Source organism: Poecilia latipinna, unplaced genomic scaffold, assembly GCF_001443285.1.
Source record: "Poecilia latipinna isolate Pla-1442-1.1 unplaced genomic scaffold, P_latipinna-1.0 Scaffold1537, whole genome shotgun sequence".
NCBI classification, from domain to species: Eukaryota; Metazoa; Chordata; class Actinopteri; order Cyprinodontiformes; family Poeciliidae; genus Poecilia; species Poecilia latipinna.
Window position 1 is genome coordinate 118,518 of NW_015114153.1, and position 11,684 is coordinate 130,201.

Sequence of the window (11,684 nt, forward strand, 5' to 3'; positions counted from 1 at the left end):
TTAGTAATCGAGGTACTCGAATCATTCGAGGAATCGTTTCAGCCCTAATCTATTCCATATGTTTTTTTTCAGTCTCTCATAAATGAGCATGTTTAGGGAAACAACTTTTAAAATGACCAACTATTTGAATGTACTGGCTTTAATATCTGACCACTTGTGGCAAAAATAGCATTTACGGTAATTGTTGATATTTCTACATATCTCAGTAGAACACAGGAAAAGAAAGCTTTCTTGCAATTGAGGCTGCACAAAATGAAGCAAATTTAGCAATATTGCAATGAAAATAATATGTATGCAATAAACATGATATATATTGGAAAGAAAATAGGCATATCCGGCAACTAATATGGCCATCGCAAGATTTTCTAATAATATGCAGCAATGGCAATAATTATTTTACATTTTTTGTCCCCTGTACATTGACAAGACTACTCCTTATCTGGGTTATGTTTGTTATAAACCAAACACAGAAATACAATAACACTTCTTAAATTGTTTATCAAAAGTCATATCATTATCGCACATTTCTCTATTATGACCTGGTCAGGTGGGGCTTGGGTTAGCTCTCCTCTCCACACAGACAGAATAAACCAGTCAGCCATGGTGGAAAAAAGAAAATAAACATTCACTGAAACAAAAAGAAAAACTCTAAGCTTAGCACAAGGCTAGCAATGCTTATGAATGTAAAAAATCTGTACGTTTTGTCAGTACTCGGTTGACAGGAAGTGTAAGGATAAATGTGACGACAACTTATAGAAACATGTCTCATCAGAAACATGGATTAACTTTGCTTTCTTTTTCTTTGTGGGGGGTCTAACATCTGTACCAGATGCAGAAAATAAAAAGTAAAGGTCTTGATCTTTATAGAAGTGTACACAAACTTTTACTGTTTGCAGGCTTTTTATGTGACATACTTTTGTGCTTAGTTCACTTCAAAGCATTTTCAATAGGGAGATTTTCTATTAAAATGTTAAAAATGTCAGATTCTTGGTTTTGCACATGATGTTTTAGTACTTTAAAACAATGGTGGCAAAATACTTCTTTTTTTTTGACTTGTAAAACCCATTCAATGTTCTGCTGAACCACAGCTGCTTGTTACATTTGTGAGGCTTGAATAATAAATGTGGATCACTGCCTATTAATTTGTTAAACTGTTTTCATTCACTCCATTTGTTGGGTCAACAAAAATGGCTAGAATAGGAAAAGTTGATGATGGGGAATAACAGCAACGCTCCATGAATTTCCATGTGCATCATATAAAAGTTATATTTTTATTTTTTAGACCTTTTTCCATCACTTCGTTCTGGTCTCACAGGAGTGTGTATGAATCAGTGTTTCAGTGAAGCATATTCGAGGTCACATGTTAAAAGACTAGTTCACAGCACAAAACACCTGATTCTCAATGACTCTTGATAGTACTAAAATCTTCACTAGTAATAGTCGGTATTAACCTTTTCTAAGTTTGGGGTAACTGTTAGTGTAACTAGCTTAATAGGTTTTTGGTATCTTGTGTAGTTTTACCTCCACCTCCAGGTCAAAAGGCGTAATATAATGCCTCCTGTTTTTAAAAAGATGCCTTTTCTATTTTACACATCCTGCATATGACTTGGATCTTCTAAGAGACTATCTCTTTGCGAGTAATATTCACCCTTAACTAGGCATGGACAATAAATCAATAATACATCTAGATACGATAGATGTGATCGATATCGCTAGAAAAACATCCGACAGAATGTTCAATAATGTCTCTGATCTAGAAGCACTCAGCATTCTGGGGGATGTAGGCAGAGGAAAGGCTTTAGCTGCTCAACCTCTCACGACCAGCTAAGCAAGATTGGTGGCATCAACAAACTCACTCACTCACTCTTTGGTTACCTAGCAACAACCTACTGAACAGTTTCAGGCTTTGCCACAGTGCCTCATAATTACTAAAAGCTAAAAACAGTTTCCAGGAAATGTCACCAGTTTGGCAAGACTTTATCTATTAAAAAAACAACAACAACTAATCAATATATTTTTATTGACTGATATGAAATCCTTATTGTGATATGTTTTTCAGCCATATATCTCTCAGTCCTACCTCACGCCTGTCAGAGGTCCACTTTGTTAGGTCAGAAATTAACATCAAAACAATCCAGTTTTGACATTCACCAATCGAGTCGCTATCACCAGGCTTGCTCCTCTCTAGAAAAAAGCCACTAAGTTGCCATAGTCAAGACAAGCTCTCTTCATCTTGTTGCTCTGTCCCCTGGTGGTGGCATTAAGAATACAACCACCACCTGAAGCCTGCAAATGCTTGAGACCAAAACGCTTAGAACTACCAATTATTAAAGTTCAATATGCATAGATATGCACAATAGAAACTATCTTCACACTACAGCAGAAGTGAACATCTACAGTCTTCCTTATTTCTGCTTGTCGGGTACAGCCAATCAGCAATAATAAATAATAATAAATGTCAGCCAATAGTGTGTCAAATAGCACAGCGCCCATGTATTCCAGCTTCCAAGGCTGCATTTATTAAAAAAAAAAAATATATATATATATATATAGACAAATTTTCTAGTTATAATTTGGAGTTACATTCCATAGAAAAAGAATGAACCGCAAATAGATGGGGATCCACTGTATGACTAAAAAGACTAAGATTGCTAAATTGACTAAAACTAAAATGTGCTTTCAAAATTAACTCTGGTGTCATGATACTCAATGAAAGCTGGATCGATACACATAATTATGACAAACTGCAAAAGAAGTTGCTCAATAAAATAAAAACAGAAACAGTTATTCCAAAGTACTTGCTAAACAAACAAAAAAACACATCACTTAGATTCCAGAAGAAAGAAAAGATTTAAAGACTAAAGTATGTCGCGACAAACTGGCTTCTAATCAAGCTGGAGGGCATTTTAATTTGGATTAAAGAGCGCAGGGACACCTCATGCCCTGCCATCACAGCAGGGATCTGGCGCTGGAGGGGCGGAGGGGGATGGAGGGGGTGTGGTGACTTTTTGTACTTCTCCGCCTCCTCGTGACATCAGCCAGCAGTGTTAATTTACAGCGCTGAAAATGTACCCGCTCGTTTTTTTCCTTTCCCCCCACCCCCTTCAACCCTCACGACGACGACATTTTTGTACAACATAATCCGGCTGCGTATTACCTTAGCACAAAAAAAGCTGTGAAAGCGACAATAATGGCGAGTGCTGCACCGACATGACCAGCATGCGCGCTAACAAGATCAAATCCTAAGGCCAACCACCACCTACTCCGGGGATTTTTTTTCCTCCCTCTATGGCGAGGGGGGGCAACTTGGCTGCGTGTTAGAACCTCCCCTGGATGAATGGGTAGCCATATTCTCATTCTCAGCTAACGGAGGGAAAAATATCGCCAGGCCTGGTTTAACCGACCAGAGCTGGCTGAATCACACCGATGAATGTAACGCTTGGCCTACATGAGAGTCAACAATACTCATCATGGATCCGCTTGAAAAGCAGCAGACAGACACGACGCAGCGGCGGGTTGCGCGTGCAGACCACCCCGCTGGGATCCATGTTAGAAAGAGAGCGTGCCCACAGGAAAAACACTCAGTAACACACCTCCATTATTTTTTCATGAAATGAATCCATTGGCGGCTCATTAAGGCCAACATGGTGGAGAGCGTGCATGTTATCGGTGAAGCCAGACAACGAGTGGCGTTATTTAACTCACAGAGAGGGAACGAGACGAAACGAGCACACCTACCTCACTGGTCTTGACATTTTGCAGGAATACTGTGGAGGTTAGAGACGGGAGAAGAAAAAGAACAGGGAGGGGGGGTAAAAGAAATAAGATTCCCGCTCTGCACAACACTGAGAGGCGCGAGGCTGCCGCGCGACTCCACCGTCCGAGCTAGCGCGTGAAAATAAGAGGACGTCCAGGTTTCGCTCACCAAACACAAATATTCTTATTTTTTACCTTCAGCTACTCAAAATGGTGAATAAAACAAACTGAAACTGCAGCTTGTGTGCAACCAAACCAGGTGGTATTAAGGGGACGGTCCTCACTGGCCAGTACCGCCCCCTACGGACCTTCAGAGCAGCAACACGTCCTTCTCAGGTCACCATTGGCTAATTTGAACGACGACTTTTCCTTTTATTGCATGTGTTTGCTGCTCGTCAGAGAATTTTTACATGCTAGCCTCCGCCCCCACCCTCCCCGTTAGCACGGTAGGTTGACATCTCACTGTTGAGAAAACAAAAAGAGGCCCTCCGGTTGGATGCAAACATCCAATTCAGTGTGGGTCCCTGAAGACTATAAAGCGACAATGCAATCATACGTTCAAGAGTGCAAAGACATTATGTACATATGATTTAAATGACCACCTTTGACTGCACCACTACCGGGAATGACTTTCTTCTGTCTCACCTTGCAGACTGCAGTAGCAGGATATGCAGGTAGCAGGTCCTTCTGCATTACAGCTTAAATCCTGATTTACATTACAGCTTCTAATTATAAATGTAGGGTTTCTTTGGAAAAAAAAAAAAAACCTATATATGCTGTTTTTTTTTACACGTGCTGAGAAAAATGAGAAAAACCTCAACTTTTGTAAAAATGGATTTAATATATAAAATGAAATTTTATGTGAATTTTATTGAATAGACCAAAACAAAGTAACACATAATTGTAAAATGGCAGGACTTTGAAATTCTTTGAGAAATAAAATCTAAACAAAAAAACAATTCAGATATGTAGCCTTACAGTTGCTCTCTGATATGAGAACACATGCTCATGAGTATGCCTTTACAGTTTATCCCAAAACCAAACAAATATTTTGGAAAAAAAGAAATAAAAAAGCCACAATAACCCCAAAGCATGAAATTAATTAGCTACATCAATCTGATTCATTCATCACAATTCTCAGTTGAAGCACCTTTTGATTTAACTTCAGTAGTTTTCTTTGATAGGATGCTATATCATCGTCCCACATCTTGAGTCGGCAGTATTTGGCCACCTTGCCTTGCATTCCTTTTCCGCTGCCCTCTTGATGTAACCCTCTCCCCCCCTTTTTCTGTCACACTGAATTCTGAACTCTGGCTAAGATATTCAAAATTATTTTCCTCTATCAATCACTGATATCCTTGTGCTAAGCGTTTCATTTGAAATAGTAGCCCAAAACTTTAAGTTTAGTTTAGTCAGACCTTTATAATCCAAGCAGTCATTTTTGCTCATATATAATTTTCGATAATTGTAGATGTGTCAACTTTTTTTTTTTTTTTTAAATAACTGCCACATTAGTTACACTTTTGGGTTTTAAAATGAAGAAAAACAGATCATTTTTGCAAAAAGAGCATGAATCCTCTGTCTTCAATGGGATGTTAATATTTGTGGAAAACAATGTATAAAAAAAAGCACATTGTTTCCAACTTATCAATAATTGGATATAGAAATATAGCGCTGGTACATTTAATGTCATTCTGTTGTGGAAATTCATTGTAATTATTCAATGACAAATCAGTTAAAACCTACGTTTTTTTTTTTTTTTTAGTATATCTGTACTTAAAAACCTTTGCAAGTTCTTTATCAATCTTGGAACTGCAGGCTGCAAGCCGCTGGCCTAGAATTACAGACACCACAGGTGTCTGTAATTCATCTTTTTGTGGTAATCAGAAGAATTTTATATGAATTATTTGCAAAGGAAATATGAACAAACTAACTGCTATGTAGATTTAGTAAGCATCAACACCCTCAGGATGAGATGTCCAAGTATCTTGGTTCCTCAGACATTTCTCATATGTGAACGTGTTGGTCTAGAACAGCTTTTACTTGAAGGCAGTCCCTTTATAAATAAAAAGAAAACTAGCACAAAATAAAATGCAACATCATGAATATTTGATTATGTGTAATTTTAATGGGACGTCATTTTCCAATGTCTTCTGTCAGCAGCTGTCTTTAGGTACAGTTGATCATCTGACCAAACGTTCTTCATCTTTCACTTCATCTGAAGTTTCTCTCCTCTTCCTGGCAGTTCTGATCTTCATCCTTTGTCCAAGGATCTTCAGATTTCAGTTTCAGCTAATACAAATTATAATCACAAGCACAACGGAAAATGTTACACATGACACAAAGTATTGGTGTTTATATAGCCGAGCCTTTACATTAAGTAGATCCACGTCTATCCAGAGACGTTTACTGCAGGTAAACTTACTTTGCTGCACCCACACCAGCTTTTATTTGACTGTTTTATTATACTTGACTAAGTATAGCAAATGTTTTGAAAGAAAGTGACCCAAACCCTGTTCTTGTTCTGAGAATAAATTTGTTCAATCGAGCCAAAATGTTTTTGAAAACTAAATGCGCTTTTCTTTTAATAAGGCAAACGTGAAAAATCCATTTTAATTTTTCAATCTACAACTAATAACATTCCTTTTCCTACCAACATGGATGACCTTTTTTACTTGATTTTACTTCATTTCATTTTGTTCTTGGCCTGCCAGTACTTCTGATTCGATCATTTTGTTCCATGTGACAAACATTTTGGACATCCCTGAGTCTGGCCGTTTCTGACTCGTCTGTCTGCATTGTGCCAAGTGTGACACAGATTTTGGTGTGGGGTTGTTTGCCAATTTTATTCTTTCACAACGGCATCGATGAGCGAGTGTGCTGTCCGACTCGACTAACCTGCACCGAGTCCTGATCTTGAACAAATATGTCAGGAATGAATTTAAATGGAGACTGCGAGCCAGGTCTGGTTGTCCAACATCAGTGAGTGACCTGACAAGTTCCAGTTACACAGTTAAGACCAGTAAACACATAAACACCGGAAATAAATTAATGTTACCTAAAAGTAGTACAATAAAAGTGATTAAAATGTAAAGTTAGAAGTGGTACAGTATGGAGCCATTTTCAGTAGTGTTCAACACTTGACAGTCAGGGAAACAAAGCTGCATATTCTGTTGCTCGTACTCCTTTAGCGCCACCCAGAGGGAAAAAGGGCAAAAACACTTGTGTCCAGATCGTGTACTGTACTTCAGTTGAGCAGAATGAGAATTGAATAGAACAGAATTGAAACAACAGCCAAAAAATAAAAAAATTAAAAGAATCCCAAGTTATTCCTGTCATTTCTTTGCTTATTTCAGTGTGTTATCACAATTTATTAAGCAAATACAAGTTACTTCACCAGCTGGTGAGAACACAGCTAGAAAGCCATGTCAGTTTGCGTTCTTTGACATTTCAAAAATGAACTATTGTAATGGAAACATGGCAAATTTCAATAAAACGTTTTGGCACTAGGATGAATTTGGTTTTTGGCATCACATGGTCAACATGTTGCCGCTGGTGCAGACCACAAAGAGAAGGCAAGAGGAAGTACTTGGATTATGCCGCACTGAGCTCTCTTAATGACTTATCGCATGCACAAACTTATTCGCGTGTGATTTTAATTGTATTTCTTATTTAGTGGAAACACTGCAATTGCAAAATCAGAATATCGACCAAGTTTTGCACACATTTGTAATGGAAACGCAGCTGGTGTCATCCTGTTTGATCAACTGATCAAGTCTGATTTATGCTGTAAAAAGAAATAAAAAACTCATAATGTGTCATCCAAATATGTATAAATGCATTCTTGTTTTGAAAACTCCAGCTGAGACTTTTGGAGGTAACCTTTGTTGTTTTCATAACCTCATTGAATTTCCACCCACACGCGGCGAGTGTGAGTAGGTTCTATCAAATTGCAGGCTGTGCTGAGGGCTTCTTTGGAATGCGAGTTATTCCGATCACGCTGTTTGTATGCATGTGTGTTTTTGGGTCAGCAGAGCAGGATTTTGGGAGAGGCCCTGAATTCTGATTGGCTGTTTACTTGTTGAGAGATTTGGTTAAAATGCGCTGCATCGCCTGTCTCTCTCGTTCACTCCCCAATTCCCTCCACTTCTGTCTGAGTTCACTGATGATGCTTTGCTGAGAAGCAGGTATGTTTCCATGGCAACCGGGAGACTAACTCCAGCCTCTCTTGTCATTCCTTCGCGAGCTGTTTCTGGATCTTTCTCCAGGTTGATCTTTGCAGTAGAGACTCCATCAGGCTGAACACTGCTGATTTTAATCCTTGATATAGATTTAATAACATGAAACATAGTGGCTGTTACTTCACTGTACCGAGAAGAAACATCACTTAAAAGTAATAATGATGTCGGTGTTGATATTTTGGCTGGCAGCCTGATCTTTTGCACAGCTAAAGTGATTATGGGTTCACTTTAAAGATCTGCAGCTCGAGATTTTTACTGAAATGCTCGACTCCTGGAGCGTCCTACTGTTTCTTTATCTGTGTAGCACTGACATCCCCAGGCTGGCTGTGTCTACTGCAGTGCAACACACTCATAAATAATCAATGTGTGAATATATAAATCTTGAAAAATCCACAAAATTCTTGGCTCTTTAGAATCTAATGGAGAGACAAGGGAGAACATCCAAACTTCCTGCAGAAAGTAAATATACAAAACAAACCTATCTGAAACGGTTCCAAATCTACAAACCCACTAAGCTAGTAACACTCTACTAAACTACAAAGTAAAAGATGAAAGAATGATGAAGACCGAATGACTACAAAAAAAATAAAACTTTAAAGAAATATACAAATAAGACATAAAGCCAATAAAACTCTTTTAAGAAAGATCTTGAGATAGTTCCTTTTAGCAAAATATTTTGGTTCACATTCTTAGATATTTGCTTAAATCTTGTTCATTTATAAAATTTTTGAAATGTCTTTATTCATAGTAATTGCTTGGAGCTTTTTAAGACCGTTTGTGTCCCTTTGAGAATGTTACGTTAACAAAACAGATTTGTTTAAGAGGAATTTGGACTAACTTTCCCTAAGGTAAACTGAGATTATAGAATCCAGCGTGACAAAAAACATTATTTGGTGATTGCAGTCATACTGGACTGAAATTTACAAATATAAACTTATTCAACCCAACATCACTGTTCATCACTGACAAAAAAAAATCTCTAAGATTATGTTTGTCAAGATTTTATTTTATTTTTCTTTTATAAATTATGACTGATCCTTAGATAGAATTATAGTCAAAATGTTTCCAGTGCCTAGTTAGAATTTTGGAAACATTTAGCAGTGAACACAAAGTTGGATAGTTTCTTTTTCTTGTTCTAGGACTTATTAATGTTTGCAGATTGATTTTTGTCAATAAATGAGATACATTGTGCAATTCTCCTAAAGAATAGTAAAAAAAAAAAAAAAAAAAAAACACTCCAGAATTTATTAAATCTCTTTCAGAGAGAATGTGAAATGTTTGCCTGGAATTTACCTATTGGACTTTATACAAACAAAGAAACAGACCGCCATACTGGACTTTGGACTTCTGCAGGCCAGCAGAGCGGCTGCCTGCTGCAGGAAGAGTCTGGAGGCTCTCTGAGTGAAAATATAGACAGACAGGACTTTCAGAACGCCTGAGTCTGGAAGAAGTTGTGAGGATTTGGTTTTTCTGTGTGTTAATTTAGGTTTCTGTGTTCAGCGGAGTCTTCATGTTGTCCCGCCTACCACTCGATTGTCTCCAGCTGTCTATTGCTTACTCCCTGGTGTATTTAATCTCACCCTGTGTCTGTGTTTCCCTGTTGGGTCCTTGTTGTGTGTCGTGTCACAAGGACCCAACTGTCATTTTATGTCAGTTTGGTCCTTTGCCTGCTACCAGTTGCTACCAGAGATTGAGCTCCTAGTCTTTGCTCATTTGTGCTTCCTGGATTCTGTACTCTTTGTCATTAAAAACTATCATCATTTACTCAACAACCTGGGTCCACCGCGTCTACCTCACCACCTCCCAACCGCACATTATGACAGAAGTATTACCAGTGGAAAACGATAAGCAATTATATATGCTGGGACAACATTTATAAAGAAATAAAACTCCATTACAATGCATTTTATAATTTAAATATTCTCTTCTATTGGTAAGTATTTACCTCATGTTTTGTATGAACTAAATACAAGTTCATACAAAACAGCTTGTATGTGTGAGAAGGTAGGTGCCTCAATGACGATTGGTGAGTTTATAACCTATATTCTTATGGTCTAATCACTTTACTGACTGGAAACAGCCACTGTGTTGATCCCCCTTGTTGAAGGAGTCTTGCAGTCGGTTCAGCTGACAGCTGTCTTTGCTGGGTGAGTCAGTCAGGACCAAGCATTTCCTTAACGTCTTCATCCACTCTCTACTGCAGACTCATTTCCATTATTAGACTTGGGTGACTACGTGTATAAGATAAAAAAGTGCTTTCTTTCTCTTTACTTTTCCTTTACATTTATCACATCATTTGTTTTCAACACCTCCTGACTGTTTTTGGGTGATGGGGCAGCTGTCATCGGCTGTCAGTAGGCAGGAAGTGGACTGCAGGCTAAACAGGTCACCAGTTCATCAAAGAACAAACACAGAGACAAACAACCAGTAGCATGGATTTATGCCATGTATAAAAGAGTCCACAAACCAGTTTTAAAATACCAGATGTTTGAGACATAAAAATAGAGACAAAGATCAATCATTTCTGGACCTTTTCCACTTTTAATGTAAGCTACATCGACCCTTTGGACATGACTTCACACTCATCAGAATGACTTGAACACGTGTTAATCCCATAAAGTTGGTCAAAAACAGTTGGTAGCCTAGTATCGCTTTAACCCTTTCATGCATAGTGGTCACTACAGCTGTCTAAAAGCCATTTTCTTGTGCTTCTTGTGGATTTTTATGTTATAAATGCACACAGATTCCTGAAGTGGACACTAATGCATCATAAAATACACTGTTAACTACTGGTCATTAGCGGTAAATGCAATAAATTATTTTTGTTTAATCCAATATGGCCGACAGACAAAAAGCATGCCAACCAACCCTGTGCCTCCTTCTACTGTAGACGACTCTTGCAGGTAAAAAAATATTGTGACGTCAGAAGTCCCTAAAGAACAATACTACTGATGCATTTTTCAAATAACAACTTTGTATTTGGAGAAAATTACACCTAAAAAAAATGTAATAATTATTATTATTATTATTTTTTTTACAAATTTTTTTTCCTACCCTTTTTTATACTTTAAGAAAAAAAAATAGAGAAAAATCTTGACACAAAGGATCATAATTCATGCATGAAAGAGTTAATTTAGCTGATTTCATTGTAAAAATCAAATAGTCATCAGTTTCAGCTACAGACAAGGACGCAAACCAAATAAGCCAGTGGAAGAGAAAATGCCATTTATGACATAGTGGTAGAAATCATGTGGCGTAAATTCAGGTAAAATCAGTGATTTGATCAAATCAACGAACACATCAGGAAGGAGAAGCTCTGGGCCGGTTTCTAAGCTAACTGTTTCCAACTTTTGAAAATACTGTTAGTCTATACAACTAGGTGAGCTACCTCTACCGACAAATTAGCAAGTAGAAACCTTGAGTATAGTTTATGAATAGTTACTTTTTTTTAAAAGTTACTTAAAAAGCAAATACTGTACAGTCTTAGTTGCTTTGTTCAATACTCCCTGGCCTTACTTCTGATATCCATCCTGGCGCCTCAGTGTGATTAGGTTGCAAATAGTCAACATTGTAGAACCCAGCTGAACAACAGCCTGAAATCTGTTGGGGGGGGGGGATAACAAAAAAAAAAAAAAAAAAAAAAATAAAAAAAAAATTTTATGTAAAAAATAAACCACAACTTTCCAT

At 37.6% G+C, this 11,684-nt stretch overlaps 1 protein-coding gene across 2 annotated transcripts in view; it reads right to left on the minus strand.

Annotated features, from left to right (window-relative positions):
* Positions 1-4,053, minus strand: part of nucks1a (nuclear casein kinase and cyclin-dependent kinase substrate 1a) — a 19,756-nt gene extending 15,703 nt beyond the window's left edge. Inside the window, exon 1 of one of the 2 annotated variants that reach the window (XM_015058396.1) lies at positions 3,739-4,053. In XM_015058396.1, coding sequence (XP_014913882.1) covers positions 3,739-3,755 — 17 coding nt within the window. In that variant the 5' untranslated portion in view covers positions 3,756-4,053. The remainder of the gene's footprint in view (positions 1-3,738) is intronic. The other variant, XM_015058395.1, reaches the window with a different exon arrangement.
* Positions 4,054-11,684: the final 7,631 nt, after the last annotated feature.